General features: G+C 48.7%; 1 protein-coding gene across 9 annotated transcripts in view; it reads right to left on the bottom strand.

Moving 5' to 3' along the window:
- MSI2 (musashi RNA binding protein 2) overlaps positions 1-17,883 on the bottom strand; it is a 416,318-nt gene extending 398,435 nt beyond the window's left edge. For all 9 annotated transcript variants that reach the window (XM_066264029.1, XM_066264030.1, XM_066264023.1 and 6 more), the window contains exons 1-5: positions 17,767-17,883; positions 17,431-17,471; positions 17,027-17,108; positions 16,226-16,310; positions 12,024-12,065 (exon numbers count right to left, since the gene is read on the bottom strand). In XM_066264029.1, coding sequence (XP_066120126.1) covers positions 12,024-12,065; positions 16,226-16,310; positions 17,027-17,108; positions 17,431-17,471; positions 17,767-17,828 — 312 coding nt within the window. In that variant the 5' untranslated portion in view covers positions 17,829-17,883. The remainder of the gene's footprint in view (positions 1-12,023; positions 12,066-16,225; positions 16,311-17,026; positions 17,109-17,430; positions 17,472-17,766) is intronic.
- Positions 17,884-18,318: the final 435 nt, after the last annotated feature.

The raw sequence follows: 18,318 nt of genomic DNA, 5'->3' as shown, positions 1-18,318 counted from the left end.
GCAGGACTTGTGCTCAAAAGGACTTTAATTGAATTCTTTCAGCAAGTGCAGCAGAAAAATTCATAATGAGCTCCCCCCCAACCATGTCAGTCAGTACTACAGTTGTGTGGGTCCAATGAAAAATCACTCTGAACAGGGACATGGGACGTGGACAGACCTGAACAAACTGCACAGCAGGAGGAAACGATGATCAAACTCACGGCTCTTTCTTTTCAGAGCAACCGAGTCTGTGTACTACCCCTATGGGTACAGGAAAACAAGGTCTGAGCCTGGCTCCCTCGTGAAAAATGCAAAATTTGTATAATTAAAATTATACTTGTGAAACTCAAACACACTTTAATTTCCTAAGGGCCCCCTCATCAAGTCAGAAGTTCCTACTAAAACCAATTATCTGCTTTAAAAACAGAGGAAGAAACATATCCATGGAGCAGTCTGTGGAGGTCCACAGCCCAGTTTTCCCTAAGTTCAAGCATCCTTTTTTCCCCAGGCGGAAAAGACGGTGAACCCACTGGTTGGTTTTTAAGTGTTACGTGTGTACGTTGAAACATTTTTGTTTGTTTGTTTGCCTTTAGCTACAAAAATGACAAGTTTGAGAGCTCTCCCAGAGGGGACTGAGTTGAAAAGGATTAATATATATATATTAATATATATATATATATATATATATATACCTCAATAAACACACACTGTATTTCTACCACCTATCTCACTCCACGTCCCATCTACATTTTGTCTTAGGATCTCACAGCAGTTTTTAAACACTTGTCCATTACTGTTTTAAATGCTCACTCCAACGCCATTATGAAAAACAACAAAGAGACCAGCCTCGTTTCTAGGACTGATGGGGCCAGGTACTTACTCCCCAACATCCTGCCCAGGAAAGCAGCAATGCCGAGGCTTCGTACCTCCTTACCAGGTTAAATACTGCTCACAAAAGCTAGGGGATATTTCAAAATGAATACAAAGCGATAAAATATCCCCTAATTTTTGTGAGCAGTATATATTCCCCAAAAGCTGCAGCTTTTCCGGAATGACAGAAAATTCTTGCACAAGAGCAACATGAAAATAGGGACTATTCTCCAAGGCACTAAAATATTTAAGAAGCCATTGTCACAATGTTTCATCTATACCAACAATATGAAATGTTATCAGGCCAGGGCCTTAAGAAGAAGAAAAAAGGAAGAAGCAGCAGTTATGCACCAACCGGTTTTCTCTTCCCACCTCCCTGGAATCCATTTCAGAGACAAGGATATTGACTTTTCACACTCAGGGGCTTTGGTGTTCCAACAGCGCCCAGCTTCCTGATCTCCGCTTCCCTTGCCACCCACCCAGGCTCCCGCAAAGTCCCTGGAAGGTAAAACAAAATGCCTCCCCGTTTAAAACTTTACTTTTCAGTAGGTGGGAAGAGATGGGAGAGTACCGTGGCAAGCGGAGCAGAGTGTGGTGTGAAAACTGTCATGGGAACACGTAGCAGCAACGCGCGCAAGTACGCAAACATACGGGCGCCCGCGCATGCGTGCGGAAGGAGCCGGACTTGGCTGCGAGCAAGACGTGGGAACTTCCACTGGCAGGGCTCCTTGTGCCCCTCCCACCAGAGCGGTCACCCTGTTATCGGCCCTCTGCTGCGCATTTTGCTACTCTAGGTCTTTCCTGCACTCTTCCTGCGGGTAGCCGGCTTCCACAGCATCCACATCCATTCTTTGGGAGATTATCAAAAGTTTTGATTTGGAGAAAAGAAAAAACTTTGATAGAGCCTCTCTGCTCACTCTGTCCCCTCCTTCAGTTTCTTCTTTGGTGCTCTATTCAAGATCCCGCACACAAACCATGCTCTGAAACCCATTTACAACACGCCAGCATAACAACAACAACAAAATCTAGTAATTGTAGTGGCCCATCTATTTGCAATTGTCCAAAGAGAATAATTCATTTCGGTGGAGGATACAGCTGAAGCCCTGAATACATTCCAACACTGTTTTCTGCCCTTCAAAACAATAAAAATGTAAAAGCCCAGACGAGAGAAGGCCCCGAGGTAGCAGGAACGGGCTCTCTTGACCCCTGAGGAATGTCTTCTCCTGGACCTTCTAAAGCACTCTCTCCCCAGAATGCATCATCAAGACCATTTTATTAGATTTTTTCTAAACCCTTGGAATTGTCACATAATTGAAACAGAAACAGCAATTTGGAGCTCTGAATGGATTTCTTAAAAAGAAGAGAGCGCCCTTGCCCCCTCTCACCCCTAACCTAAATTTAAGGCCCTTACACACAAAACCCTATTTATCTTTTAAATCCTCCCCGACCATAAAAGTTACACATTCCCCTAATGCCTTCGATTTCAGGGCATTCGGGAGAAACTCATCCCAGACAACAGGCTAAAAAAAGAATCCATTAGCATTAACTTGCCTGTCACAGCCAGTGACAGATAAATGAATGTGATGCTTTCAGATCAGTCATTGGTGGAACTACCCCCAGGCAGATAAAGACCGAGACCGGGAGAGAGAAGGCTCACGGGGAGACCTCTCACACAGCGGTGTCTTCGGTGTCTTCGTTGTCCCCTAGCTGCGCCCCAGGACTTGGCTCTCAGAGGCAGCAAAAACACAGCATCAGATACGGAACAGGAAATGAATTCCCAACGGCCACTGAGCAGCTCCAAGATAAAGGATGCATGCCATCTCCCCTCCAAGAGCCAGGACCCCAGGAGCAGGCCCAGCCACTGACACATGCTGTTCTATCCATCACCCCTAGAAAGTGGCAACAGTACCATTCAACTCAGGAGTTACTAAGTAAGGGCCTCCAATGATTTGGGCAGTATGTGGACCCACTACGTGTAGATACCACCCAAGGCCCTTCATTTAATCCCCTTAACAATTCAATAATGTAGGTGCTATTTTAAATCCCCATTTTACAGATGAAGAAATAGAGGCACAAAACCATTACTTGTCCGAAAATGTGACTTGTCCAAAAGTCCATAGTTGGTAAGTGGCCTTTAACTATGCTAAACAGGTTCTTATAGAACAGGCAACAGAAACTAACCTGAAGCTTCCCGGCCAGAGGATAACCGAGGTTATTCCTCAGCCTGAGCATTTTACAGCAGTCAGGCAAAACGCCAGAGCCTACCCAGTCCTGTTGGGTGTAGCGGAGCTTAGCGGTTAAGGGAGCCAGGATATGGGATTCAGATAGACTTTGGTCCAAACACCAACCCTGACCATTACTGGTTCTGTGGCCCCAGGAAAGCTGTTCACCCTCCCTGGGCCTCAGTTTGCCCATCTGTGAAATGGAGATGATACCCACAAAGGACTGTTGTAAAAATAAAATTAAAGGAGGTTGAGTATATAGAGGCTTTATAGTATGGTGCCTCCAACAAACGGATTCACAGTCAGTGACAGCCGTTATTTTGAGTTAGACTTTCTCTTTTTGATGATTCAAAGTCTCAAAAGTAAAAGAAGTATGGAATCCAGGAACCCAAACTGGAGATTAACTTTGCAGCTTGACGCCACCTACCCTTGAAGGAGACGGAGAATGGGGACCCCTTGTGTTTGGACTACCTGTTCCAGATGGACCAACCACCCTAGGCTATTGCTAATGTACCACAGGGTGCTCAGTCCTAAGACCACAGGGTTCACACCTCTCACACCACACAGAAGGCAGACATTGCCCACAGGCCGCCACTCACTCCAGGGTGGCCCCAAGCAGACACCACTTATGAAGTCACACAGCCACAGGGTACAAGCATTGGTGTCACACAGACAACCTGTGATTTCCCTACCAAGAAATGACATCGCACTGTCTACATACAGGAAAGTCAAGATCACTGCTTGGACAGGGACAGAGTACCGGACTTTAGAATTTTGTCTGTGTCATGCCCGTTGTTAGGGAGGTGGAGAGGAAGATAGAAACAAGAGAATGACAGAGCCTTTTGTAGCTGCCACACACCCCAAAATAGCAGGGGTGCTATCTTCCGAGAACATCACTCCCAAAGAAGGGGCTACAGCCAGAGAGAATGTGGTATGGATTTCGCTAAAGGAACAAGTCCAGGACGAGTTCTCCATGAAATTGCATCGGCCATAGTCCTAGCTGTGACCCCAGCTTCTCTACTGATCCCCAAGAGCTCACAGCATCATACGGAGCATCCCCGTGATCTTGCACGCGCACACAGGTTCCCTGGCACCTGCCAAGTTAAGGGACGAGCTCGTCTGCTCCGCCCAGCCTTCAAGGCCTCCCCCCCCCCCCCCGCCCCAGCCTACTCTCCCAGCCTCACCCCAGAGCATGCTGCAGCACACACCCTGTGAGCAGCTGCGCGCCCTGACCTCTCCTAGCCCCCGTAGGAAAAACTGCATTCCTGCCATTCTTCCTTGCTACCTGTTGTTCTTCAGGATGTGGGCCAAAGAGCACCTCTTCCAAGGAGCAATTTTCACTCTTCCTCCCTCTTAATGCTGTTCCTCCCTCTCCACCTGTACTGAGTGTGTCCTTTCCTGTAGCACAGACAGCTCCCCTCCTCCCAGCAGGGAGGTAAGACCCCTGAAGACAAGAACGGTGTCTCCAGTGTCACTCTGCTTTCATTCTATCTAAGTGGAGATCCAAGGTGTACAAAAGAGCAGTACAGCATTAAAAGCAAAGCAGTATTATTATGATTATATTATTATTATTAAAGTGAGAGGTGGGGAGGCAGAGAAACAGACTCCCACATGCGCCCCAACCAGGATCCACCTGGCAAGCCCCTACTGGGCAATGCTCTGCCAATCTGTGGCTACTACCCCATTGCTCAACAACCAAGCTATTTTAGCACCTGAGGCAAATCCATGGGGCCATCCTCAGTGCTGGGGGCCAACTTGCTCAACCATTTGAGCCATGGCTGCAAGAGCAGATGAGAGAAGAGAGAGAGAGAGAAGGGAGAGGGGGAAGGGGTGGAGCAGATGGTCGTTTCTCCTGTGTGCCCTGACCGGGAATCGAACCCTGGACTTCTACACACTGGGCCAATGCGCTACCACTGAGCAAACCAGCCAGGGCCATTTTTTTGGTTTTTTGTTTCTATTAGCAAAATAGGCTTGTACCCTTAGAGTTTATTGTCCAGTGGAGGCAGTAAGGCATGAACCTAAATAACTGTAAAACTCGGAATGAAGCGCCTAACGCAGTCCCAGGAGCAGAGAAGAAAAGGGGTAAATTACTGAACACTGAACGTAGTAACTGACTGTATGAAAACATACGGCCCTGCCCCACCCCTCCTATCACTCTCTGCGCACTTCAGCTTTCACACGCATCAGCATGTTCTGGGCGTGTCCCTGGACCCACTGCTCATTCCCCCACTTGAGTAAAAGCCCCGTGAGGACAGGGGCTTTGCCTTACTCCCCACACTGTCCGCGGAACCGCACACAGGGGGCGTCCAATAACGTCTGCTGAATAAATAAATGAGCGAGTGCCAAGCACAGTGCCTAACGGATGTCTTTGCTAATTTATGATTGTCGATGGGGTCATAACTGAAAAAGACGCAAAGCGCAGTGGAAATCCAGAGGAAGAAGTATGATGTCCACGAGGGGGCAGGGACAGCTTTGCAGACAAGGTAACGATGACGCTGGGCCCTGTAAGAGGGGTCCGTCTTCTACAGTAGAAAGAAGGAAGGGCAGAGCAGACAGGGAAGACAGGGAAGAGAAGAGAGACAGTTTCAAGGCAGAGAAAGTAGATGAGTCAGGGAAATAAGCTGGAAGAAGATCCTCGCCCCTGCCCCTGCCTCAGACAGATCTTGAAGGACGCTCCCCAGTCAGGCTAAGAAGTTTCGACTCTGTTCACAGGGCACCAGGAAGCCATGGAGGGTGTCCTGAATCCCCCCAAACGTGGGTACACACAGAGTCAGCAGTTAAAAACAGCTAAACGAGCTCTTAGGAAGCAAATATGCCAGATCATATAAGAGGACAGAGATGATGAGCTACATCTCCCTGTGTGTTCCGGTGCTATCGGTTTAAAAATACAAAACAGGACAGGAAGAAGGAAGGGGGTGCTGCCTCCTGGGGCACCCAAGATGCTCAGCTGGTTCCCCGGGGAGTGCCTTCCTCTTCCTCCTCCCTTCCTGAGAGACAGAGGAGTCTCACCTGTCTGCCAAAAAGCCCTGACACAGAACACAGGAGACTGACCTGAGCGTTGAGACAAAGGCCATGTGAGGCTAGGCAGAATCCAGGAAAAGGACATTTGTAGGACGAAGCGCCCCTCCTCCTGAGCTGACACCTGCTGCTGACGGGAACTCAGGAAGGAGCTGCTAGCCCCAACAAGACAGAGGCTGAGCCGCTACTCCCCCAGGGCCAGGCCCTGGGGACAAGGGCTGCAGACACGCCAACCCCCTCCCCAGGGCCCAGAAACCCACTGGAGGTCTGTGAACTGGGGCTGCCGGGATAACTAACAGCTGCAGATCATCCAAGATGGCAAGACGCTAGAATGACCCGACCCACAGCAGCCTGGGAAGGCCAGATGCTGAAAACTCACCCCGCCCCCCGCCCTTGAGAAGCTGTCAAGAAGGCGCGCCCCTGAGCAGGAGGTGCGTGTGTGAAACGCCCGGGCTGCGCTGCACCCGGCTGGATGCTGCGTGACAGACCTTCGGGGAACACAGAAACCTGGCTGCCGGCTCAAGCTTGCCAGACTCAGCCGTGGCACCTGCGGCAGTGACCAAACACACCCCTGGGTGTCAGCTGCCTCTACTGTACAAAAGGCAGGCTGGATTCAGCACACGCATGTAACAAATAGTTACCCAGGGCCAACCATCAACGGCCCCCTGGCGTCAGGGGGCAGACATTCATTCCAGGGACGATTTTTCTTAGGTTATTTTCACCATCGTAATTTTTTCTTAATTCTGCAAAAATAAGTTAATAATAACAGTATCGGCAGACATTTCTGTCAGGCAAAGACCTCTTGCATTCGCCCTGGAAGCAGCTGCAGAATGAGCACTACACTGTCCCTGTTTCATTTATTAATTTTTTTTTTTTTTTTTTTTTTTTTTAAGATTTTTATTTCTTCATTTTAGAGAGGAGAGAGAGAAGGGGGGAGGAGCAGGAAGCATCAACTCCCACATGTGCCTTGACCGGGCACAGGGTTTCGAACCGGTGACCTCAGAGTTCCAGGTCGACGCTTTATCCACTGAGCCACCACAGGACAGGCCTACGCTGTCCCTGTTTTAAAGAGAAGGAAGATGAGGCGAGGAAGGGCTTAGGTTGTAACTCACCCAGGGTCACCGGCTGTGACCGAAAGCGATGGGAAATAGGCCCCCCTTGATCAACAGATATGGTTCTGGCCTCTAAAACTTCAGGAGCAAAATGGCCACAGAAGGGGGGGGGCTCTTTCTTACACACGAGGATAATTAAGGCAGATGAGTTGTGCCCAGAGTCACTCTTGCCGCAAGATGCCAAGCAGTCTCTGGGTTTCTCCGCGCAAGGAAATGAACCCGCAAGCTTGAGCAGAACTCTTCCAGGCAGCCAACCATCTGCCCAAAGGGACGGAGGCTAGATGACATGATTGATCCCAATCATCCCCGCCTCTCCCCCTAGCTTCAAATTAAGTCATCTTCTCAGAGGAGCACGACCATTTTAATTTTTAAAAAGACGGAGGGTGGGGGGAGGACTCTGACATATTTCACAAAATGAAATAATCATCCGGAGAAATAGAGAGCTACGGAACAGGCTGATCTCCTTCTGATCAAAATGTACTTCACTAATTAACAGCCACTAGTCTCCGAAGAGTCGCCCCTCGACTCCCTTCATAAAGCCCCATTCCGCTTCACTTGAGACGTGAACATTTACATTGCAAAGGGAAATAAATGAACCTCAGGATTCAAAACCCTTCCTTGGGTCACTCGTTAAAATTTTGATCAAAACAGATTTTTATTTATATGATACATTCAAGAATATTATGATAGTGCTTTATACGAAATCTATTCTTCACTGCCAGGGATTTCTCTTTCATATTAAGTTACAGTTTCTTTCCACTGGTCTTGTTTTAACACCTCCACGGAATATTTCTCCTGCGAGTGTTAGCAAGGAGGAGCAGCCACAAGGCACTGAAATGAATTTTAACTGAAACAGACACTGACATATCATTTACAAGCTCCTCACCCAGCCAGTGAGGAGGGGGTGCAGTTCACCTTGCCCCTGGGACCCTAATGTACACACATACACAGAAGTTTCATTGAAGGGAGATAAACAATAAATAAATACAGCTTGACTTAAAGTTCTCTGTTCCTGCCAGCCAGCCGGGTTTTGGCCTCCAACACAAATGTCAGTCTGAAATCCCCGTGGCTAGGCTCAAATTCGATCAGAAGAGAACTGTGGACAAAGAAGACACTTTCTCCCCACCCTGCCCCAGAATCCCAACCACCAGGCATCTTGCCAGTTCTCCGGTTCCCTCCCTGAGGTTGAGCAACTCCAGAACCACCTGAAAAGAAGCCCTGAGGGGTCAGATGGATTGAGGCTCCCGGACAGTGTCCCATAATGCAGCGGTTCTCAACCTGTGGGTCGCGACCCCGGCGGGGGTCGAACGACCAAAACACAGGGGTCGCCTAAAGCCATCGTTCGACCCCCGCCGGGGTCGCGACCCACAGGTTGAGAACTGCTGCCATAATGGAATGATATAGGGATAGGGCTGAGCACCCAACCGTGGCACTTCAAAGATGCTGGCTGGGCCCTGGCCGGTTGGCTCAGCGGTAGAGCGTCGGCCTAGCGTGCGGAGGACCCGGGTTCGATTCCCGGCCAGGGCACACAGGAGAAGCACCCATTTGCTTCTCCACCCCTCCGCCGCGCTTTCCTCTCTGTCTCTCTCTTCCCCTCCCGCAGCCAAGGCTCCATTGGAGCAAAGATGGCCCGGGCGCTGGGGATGGCTCTGTGGCCTCTGCCCCAGGCGCTAGAGTGGCTCTGGTCGCAACATGGCGACGCCCAGGATGGGCAGATTATCGCCCCCTGGTGGGCAGAGCGTCGCCCCTGGTGGGCGTGCCGGGTGGATCCCGGTCGGGCGCATGCGGGCGTCTGTCTGACTGTCTCTCCCCGTTTCCAGCTTCAGAAAAATGAAAAAAAAAAAAAAAAAAAAAAGATGCTGGCTGGGGTTCTACTCCTCACAGCCTGATGACCTGGGTCACCTCCTCTTTCCTAACAGAGAGGTGACACAATGCTACCTCCTCAGGCTAGTGCACTGGGAGAGGACCCAGGCCAGGTGTCCTCTGAGTGGGTCCGTTGCATCACTTCTCAACCCATTTGTAACTTGGGCTCCTGATCTATAAAACTGAAATACTCCTCTCCACTTCCTAGGACAGAGATGAAGAGCAGATGAGTTAATACACATGGTGTCCCTGCCGCCATGCCTGGCCCTTCCAGTCCCATGCACACGACTAAAACAGCAGGTGACACAGGCATTCCAATGCGCCAGGGTGGTTAGTTTCTCCAAGCATTTTACCTGCATTAATGTATTTAATCCACACAAAAACTCGATGACATGGGGAAACTGAGGTTCAGGGAAGTTCAGTGATTTGCCCAAATCCACACAGCTAATGAGGGACAGAGCTGGGATCTAAAGTCAAGCTGTCAAGCTTAAAAAAGATCAACAACAACGAAAAGTATTAAACCAACCACAATGGTGATAAGGGTGGTGGTCATGAGTTCAAGGCCCTCCCCCCAAGCCAGGCTGTTTTATTTGTCACAACAACCTTCTGAGGGAGCTATGGTCATTGCTCCCATTTACAGACGAGCAGACTGAGACTGAGAGAAGGTCATTTGCTCCATGTCACAGCTCCTGGGGCTCAGATGGAGATGATGGATGGGAAAGTCCTTTGTAAAGTATATCGTAAAATACAAAGTATTGTTATGAAACCTGTACAGTCCCATGGAAAGATGTCCTCCCCCAGCTGGTTTAATGTTAGTCCACATCTAAAAGTGTAATGATTCAGCCCTGGCTGGTTGCCTCAGTGGATAGCGTGTCAGCCTGGCGTGCGGATGCTCCAGGTTCAACCCCCAGTCAGGGCACACATGGGAAGTGACCATCTATTTCTCTTTCCCTCCCTCTCCCCCCTCTCTCTCTCTTTCCCTCTTGCTGCCAGTGGCTTAACTGGTTCCAGCATTGGCCTCAGACACTAAGGATAGCTTGGTTGGTCCAAGTATTGGCCTCAGGCACTGAGGATAACTCTGTTGATTTGAACAGTGATCTCAGACAGGGGTTGCTGGGTAGATCCCAGTTGGGGTGCATGTGGGAGTCTGTCTCTCCATCTCCCCTCCTCTCGCTTAAAAAATAATAAAATAAAAAAATAAAAGTGTGACAATTCACATAAAACATCCCAGACTCCAGGTTGGGGGGTAAGGGTCGGGAGGGTATGTGTGGTACACTTTGACAAGTTTAAGAAACACTCTCTCGTTTTCAAGTTGAATGCATCACTGAAAAACCTAATACCATGGTATATTAAAATAAAATACTGCCTCCTTTCTTAAAAAAAAAAAAAGGGGCGGGGGACAAGTAGAAGGAGAAAACAAGTCAAGCCCATGGTCTGACCAAGTCAGGGACTTTTCCAGTTTCCCTCGAGGGTGATCTGATCCTTGTTGTGGGTGATCAAATGACTAACCTGGAAATTTGAAGATTCACACTTACGGAAGAAATAGCAATTCTTCCAAACCCAGGAAGTACTGCTCATTCTGGAAGCCTTCTGAAATGTCAAGGACCACAGAGAATTTGGAAAGCAACCTTGAAACAGTTAAGACAGTCCCCAAGTTTGTGCTCAGTACAGAAATAATCTAACCTCTTTAGCTAATTAATTTGTCTTATTTGCTTAACATTGGTGGGGGGAGGGGGATGCCTTAAGAAAGTATTTCACTATATTGACTTAAGGGATTTGTGTTCCCTTAGAAAGAAAGGAAGAAAAGAAAGCAAAAGAAAAAGGAAAGAACTGTATGGAAGAAAGAAAAAAAGGAAAGAAGAGGGGGAGGGAGGACAGGGGGGTCACATGGCTGAAACAGACTGGAGAGTCTCAAAAAATCGTCCACAATTCCAACATTTTCTCCATTAATGCACAAAACCATTCCTCCCTTTACACAATGACAAGGTTCCGCTTCGGGGAGGCCGTCTGAAACACAGAAACTGAGCTGGTTTAAGCCACAGCCCGTTTTCTTTACAAGCTGCAATCAGAAGCTTCACCTTTTTCCCTTTCCTTAAAAGAATGCCAAGGCCAAGGCCAGGAGGCACAGATAAAGTCTTTCTCCCAGTGGTAGACAGGAAAGAAAAAAGTACAATGAAAAAGTACGAATTCCAACGTAAGCCATCAGCCCTCCCTTCAAATTTCACCCCGGGCCGGGTAGCTGTGTCCCCACAGCCACACCTGGCAAGCTCAGGGACAACTATGTTAGCTATAATACACATCAGAAACCGTGCGGGCCCATCTCAAGCCTTGAAGCCAGTCCCACTCCAACAAGTTGGCAACAGTTTCAGAAGCTCCCACCCAGGCCCCAGCACGTGCGCGAAACAGCTGCACTGTGGGCTTCAAGTGTGTCCTGATTTATCTGACCAACCTGAAACCAAGGCCTCCACTGACTCCTCTGTCACACGGAGGGCTTTTTATGGGCCTATGAAGTTGTTTTCCCCAAGAAAACACAAGCTGTGTGCTCAAATTCTACTCCTCTCCATAAACTCCAAGTTGTAAGGCCTCAAAAGAGTATCCTCCAAAAAGAGTCACAAGGAAATGGACAACTTTTCCTGATAGCATCTCGGCAAGGCTTAAAAAATAAACAGAACACTTGCTTAAATGTTGCAACACGCCGAGCCATGTCCTCCCACTAAGGATCCGGCTCCTCTCCGCCTAGCTGTCTGCTTAGAAGCCTGGGGGGGGGGGGCTGACTTACAGACCCACGGTTATCTCGGCGAACCGGCCTGGCCTGGCCCCTCACAGCCACACGCAGTCACCCCAAAGGGACCATGTGCACCAGGTTTCGATGCTGCATTGCCAGTGCTCTGTTTGAAACCTGAAATCCTTGGCAACCACCTCTGGGCGCTACAACCCTATTACCAAGTCTCCTACTTACCTTGGGTTGCGCTCGGCGAGGAAATGCAACTTTGGGGTCAATCTGGGGAGGAAAAGAAATGGGAAAGTGGAAGTCAATTACAATACTTTGAGGAGAGAGAATAAAACGTGTATGATTAAACACCTAATTATTAATCACTCATTTCTCAGGCTTATAACCCAGCTTTTAGTAACTTCTCAGGCAACCCAAAAAGTTTTTGAACTTGGATCCAAACATTGACAGGTTTCTCCCAAAATGTCATAAATAGAGCTAGCCTTTCTGAATTGTGCTACCATGTATCAATATTTCAATGTGGGATGCTGTCAAACCAGATCTCGTGTGTTTTCCCTCAGGCGGGGGCCTCTCCTCCACACACACTGAATGGTAAACGGTACCTGCATCTATCTGATCTGATGCCGGGAGAAAAGATGGAAAAGCATCACTGAAAGAATCATAACCTGGGCCCTGGCTGGTTGGCTCAGCGGTAGAGCGTCAGCCTAGCGTGCGGAGGACCCGGGTTCGATTCCCGGCCAGGGCACACAGGAGAAAGCGCCCATTTGCTTCTCCACCCCTCCGCCGCGCCTTCCTCTCTGTCTCTCTCTTCCCCTCCCGCAGCCAAGGCTCCATTGGAGCAAAGATGGCCCGGGCGCTGGGGATGGCTCTGTGGCCTCTGCCCCAGGCGCTAGAGTGGCTCTGGTCGCAACATGGCGACACCCAGGAGGGTCGCAACATGGCAACGCCCAGGATGGGCAGAGCATCGCCCCCTGGTGGGCAGAGCGTCGCCCCCTGGTGGGCGTGCCGGGTGGATCCCGGTCGGGCGCATGCAGGAGTCTGTCTGACTGTCTCTCCCTGTTTCCAGCTTCAGAAAAATGCGAAAAAAAAAAAAAAAGAATCATAACCTGACAACTAAAAGAGTCTCTAAGAAGTGGGTCGCTGGATGGTATTTCTTCTCCCCAGTGAGGACTAAACAACACAGGAGGGGCAGGGGATTCCAAAACACTTTTTAAATCAACACTATCCAAAAGTTCCCTAGTGACATCCAACACAGTGCTCCGCTTGAATTAATTCACAGTTTCACAAGCCTAAGATCAAAGGAATAGTTCATTCTGTAGTTCTATCCCAAAAGAAAACAGGTGTCAAAACACTTTGGAGCCTGAACTTGGTTCTTAAAATAGTAATAATAATAAATTAAAATAAAAGGAAATGTGTGAGCTAAATCCACCTGGATTTTAAACATCACAGGGGGATAAAAAAAAAAATCTATGAACAACCTAAACCCAAATTAGAAAAAAAAAAAGCCATCAAGGGGAGAGAGTTTTAAAAAATTACTAAAAAAAAAGAAGTCAGAATATAGTATAACAATCAGGGTATTCCCCTACCCTAACCCCAATCCCAGTGGAAAAGGCCCTCTACCCTGGGGTTAGGCCATTCACAGAGCACAGGAGTCTCAATCAGGGACTGCCTTTCAAATTCAAAACAATTCCCAGGGAAGCATTTGAATCTAATAGGCTGGGGAAAAGTTGTTGAATAGAAAATATGAGGGAGGAAAGGAATAAAAAAAAAATATTCCCATTGTTGGTTTTCATTAGATCTCTAAATGTCATGCGTCTTCAGGTAAAATTCAACGTGGAGTGTCACGAATATTGCTGCAAGTTAGTTATTTATAGGCTTTGGCTCTCATATTAAAATTTTCCCCTTTTAAAATGTAAATCTGAACCTTGATTTCAAGTTCTGCCATGGGGTTAAGAAAGAAAAAAAGAGGAATGTTCTGGGGAAAAGCACAGAAGGAGAAAAGGCGATTAATTCTTGTTCACAGACTTACGTCCCTTTGGACCCCAGGGGTAAGACATACAAAGATCTACCACTTTTATTTCGGTAGTTTAAAGACCTAACAAGTCTGCAGCATGTTGGTTTTCTACCTTTAAATATCACCTGAGAAATGAGAGATTATTTTTCAAAAACTAAGAGACAGAAATCTCTGATCTAGAAAACTATCCTTTCATCAAGATTAACATTACCGCATCTACAGGTGTATTCAGCACTGACTAGAGCTGTCTACAAGAGAAATACAACAGGTGTGGATTTCCATTCTGTTGACCAACGTAGGACAGATACGTCTACACTCCCAAAGGCTTTTTTTTTTAACTGACAGGCACACAATTGCAATAATAAGTCATCTTGTTTGTCGGGTAAAAGGTGAGGGATGTGTTAGGGAAGAGGCCAGGAGCTGGAGGGGGTAGAGAGCAGTGAAGAGAGTCAAGTGCTTAAAAGGTGTATGTCTAAAAAATTACAAAACTCAAAGCCAAATCGGACTTCCTGCATTGTGTGTGGGGACAACAGCAGTTGTATGTGTCACAATGAGAGTTCTTCAGTGTTGCTGAGATCTCTAAGGGAGAGGGCAGGTCAAGGTACGTATGGCAAATCCCAACCTTTTGCACGTCCCTGTCAACTATTTAAAAAAAAAAAACAAACAAAAAAGAAAACTACCAAAAATTAAAACATTAGTTAGTTAGGTACAGCTCTACTTACTGTAGCTACAAATCCTCTAGGAAAAGACTAGGGTACTATTTTGGACATGAATGGCCATTACCTAAACAAAGCTTTTAAGGTAACGGTAAACAAGATCCTCTGTTTCCAAGTCAATAAACCAACCGCTTCTGCCTCCTGCACTGAACGGTTGAAACAAAGTCAAAAGCTAGGTTATACTAAATCATGATGACTAAAACATGTCTACAAACAATTAGGAAAGGAAACTGCTGGTACTGAGAGCTATGACCCACCAGCCACTGTAGAAAGCAAATTCTATTTCTCCTGCCCAGGGTGGAGCAAGGGGATAGCTAATATATTCCGAATCTGCTTTGAAATATTTGTTCTAAATTTTACTAGCTATTTGAAATGTCTAGCCAAATAGTCAAAGAGTAAAGAAAAAATTCTTCAAATGTCCATTATTACCCTACAAAGGATCATCCCTGAAATTAGATGACCTAAAAATGCAAAAAGGTTAGGCTGGGGGGTATGAAAAATCCAGTACAATTAATAAATCAACTTAAAGTGTGTGGGGTCTTTTCTTGGAGAGGGGGCATGCACCTGACCTCTGATCAGAGAAAGAAGATAAATCTGCAGTCAGTGCAGGGGCACCAAAAGGGTCCAGTTTTTTGTTTTTCTTCTATTCCATGTTAAAGTCAAAAGGGACTTGGAAGATCACCTTGGCTCCATTCCAGAGAACTTTCCCAAGTTCGTGAGGGGTGGCTGGGACTAGGACCCCGCCCCTTTCCTTGTCCCACTACCTCACTAGAGAAGTGAAGTCCCAGGCAACCCAGCACTGCAGCCCAATGTCACCTCAGGGCCCCTGCTTTAGCAGGTGTATAAAAACTGTGGGGAAATTCTAGAAGACATAAACAGAAGGGAGGCAAGCACAGAGCCAACACAGGGGTCTAAATAAAACATTACACATACACCCCTCCCCAGTAAATGTGTTCTCATACACTGATACTCCTTCTTTCCCTTCCTCTTCTGAGCTCTACCTAGAGACTTCCCCCTCCCCACGTCTCAACGGGGCTTTAAAACCTTCCAGTGCTCCAACAGCACCCACACTCAGAATAAAGGATCTGAGAAAGAAAAAGGAAAAAATAAAATAAATCACTTTGAAACCCGGGGCCTTATCAGCCTTAGATTTCACACCATCTGGAGTCACCCACTGGATGCCCAGCTTGGCCCTAGAAACGTCTCCTTTCCTTCTCCAACCCGACTCCAAGGCCGCAGTGCCCCAAGAGGAAACCTGTTGCCTAGACCTGGGATTGGCGCCCCCACGAGTGCTCCTGCGCCCTGTCCCCCTGAGCCAGGAAGCCGTGCCTTCTGGAAGCCAGTTCCCACAACTACGGTTGGTAACCACGCTGTGCTCTCTGACAAAGAAAAGTTGCCTTTGCTCCGTGGTAGTTTCTTTACTTGGTCCTTTGGCCCGGAAAATAGCGCCCCCCAACAAGCCGACCCCTCCCCCAAGCATAAATTGGCAGCAACTGGAGCTGCTGCGGGACCTGCTGGGGGAAAAAAAAATCCAAAACCCAGTGATGGTAGCAAACTTTAGTGCCAACTCGCAAGCTCTGCTTAAAAGTACCCAGCTCTCAGCACAGAAGTAAAAGAAGGCACTGTCCCTTTAAATGAGGCTGTCAATGCCCAGATCGGTCCTGAAAAGGGGCGAACAACAACAACATAAAGCAACCTACCGTCTTGGAATCTAACTCATGGTGGGGCTGCCCTAATACTTTATCTACACTTGCTGGGTCTGCGAACGTGACGAAACCGAAGCCTCTGAAATGAGACAAAGAGGGAGAAAAACAAACAAGAAAATGTGACACCATTGAAAGCAACAGGGAGTGAGCCCTACTGCAGAATGAAGAACAAAAGTTGCCCCCCACACCCCCCACAGTCCTCTTCCAAACCCCCACCGCTCCGCAGCCCTCCACCTCTTAAGAAAATACACCAGGTTAATGGGAGAAGTGGAAGGGGGCAGGGCTGGTGGAGGTAACTTGGAAAAAGCTGGTGTCTCCACTCTTTCGCCACCTCAGTTTCCTCTCCTCCTCCTCCCCTTCCCTTTTTTTTTTTTTTTTTTTTTAACGCTTTCTTTTATTCCGATGAAAACCCGGCACTTAGAAGCGATTCATCCAGCTTTCTAAGAGGGGCTTAAGAGTTTGGGGAGCTGGGAGTGGTGAGAAGCATACATTAGAGGGGGAAAAAACTACGTGGAAAGTGAATGAAGCTGAATGTCATTTTAGACAGGAGAAAAAGAAGCGACGGGAAAATGACTTAAAGCGGAAATATGGGTATCTCTGTACCCAGACAGAGATCAAACCCCAATTTATAATAACCTTTGAGGTTATGGGGGGGTGGAATAGAGCGACGTTCGAAACCAGCCACATGCCTGAGCCCCATTCTAAATCCGCTTAGCTACTTCCGAAGACACCTCCAAAAATAACACTTAAACTTTGTTCTAAAATAAAGACAAAATCCAGAAGGGAATGGTTTACCTGGAGCGTTTCGTAGTGGGATCTCTCATGACCATACATTCTCTAATTTCTCCAAATTTGCTAAAATAGTCTCTAAGGCTATCTGTAGAGAGAGAAAGAGAGAGAGATGGGGGGGAGAGAAGGTGTGGGGAAAAAAGCAATGCAAATTTTGATCAAGGACAAAAACCAAAAGTAGTTTTCTGTTGATATATTGTTTTGTTTTTTCATTTTTTGCACACGCGGGGGAAATTCGGCAACAGAGGTCGCGTAGAGGGCTTGGAAAGGATTTGCTATTTAAAAAAATAACCTTGTACAGGAGAAGTGGGGAGTCAATGGCGGGGGGGGGGCTCCTACACCGGGATAACAAAGAGCAATAAAGAAACCAAGAAGGGGGGGACCCAGGCGTCCCCCCCTCCCTCCCTTACCTGGTGAGGTCTGCCAGCTCAGTCCACCGATAAACATTTTACTAGAGGGAGAAAACATAACAGAAGTGAGCACCGATGTCAGATCGGCCATTTTGACGTGTAACTTACAAAAGCTAAAAGGAAAGCGGGGGGGAGCGAGCGAGCGAGAGCCGGGAGGTGGGGTGGGGGAGAAGGTGACGGCGAAATGCAATCCAAAGGTGTGTAACTTCCACGGGAGGGGGGCGCGCGGGAGGGGCGGGGGGGCGCGGAAGATGCGGGGCTCCGCGCACCGCCGTCCCCGCCGCTGCAAGGAGAGCGAGCCCGAGGCGGCGCGGTGGGCAGCGGCTGGAAACTTACCCGGGGTCGTGCTGGGAGTCGTTGGCGCTGCCCGAGGTGCCTTGGCTCCCATTTGCCTCCATATCTGAGCCCCCCCGCCCCCCCACCCCCAAAAAACCGAGCCCCACAGCGATCGGAGCGGAGCGGCGGCCGACTCCGAGCCCCGAGATCTCCCGCTCCCTCCTCCCCCTCCTCCTCCCCCCCGCCCGGGCTCCTCCGAATCTCTCTGCGAGCAGCGGAGCCGGGGCAGCCGCGAGAGCCGTCACACGTGGGCTCGGCTTAGCTCAGCCCTACTGCTCGCACACCCCCCCCGTCCCCGCCCCCCCCGGCCCATCCCCACCTCTCCCCCTCCTCCTCCCCACCCCCATCTCCTCCTCCTCCCCCTCCTCCCAGGCGCACGTGGGGCGGAGTTCTATAACGTCGTGTAACCAATGCCGGTGACGTCACGCACCCCGGTGCGGCCCCCGCCTGCCCGCGCGCGCACAAGCGGCCCCCCGCGGCCAGACCCACGGGGGCGGTGCACGAACCCCGCGGCCCGAGGGGGCCCCGCCTCCAGGCGGGCCGGGCGTGGGG

Source organism: Saccopteryx bilineata, chromosome 2 (assembly GCF_036850765.1).
Source record: "Saccopteryx bilineata isolate mSacBil1 chromosome 2, mSacBil1_pri_phased_curated, whole genome shotgun sequence".
In the NCBI taxonomy this organism is placed as follows: Eukaryota; Metazoa; Chordata; class Mammalia; order Chiroptera; family Emballonuridae; genus Saccopteryx; species Saccopteryx bilineata.
This window is presented reverse-complemented; position numbering and strand designations above follow the sequence as displayed.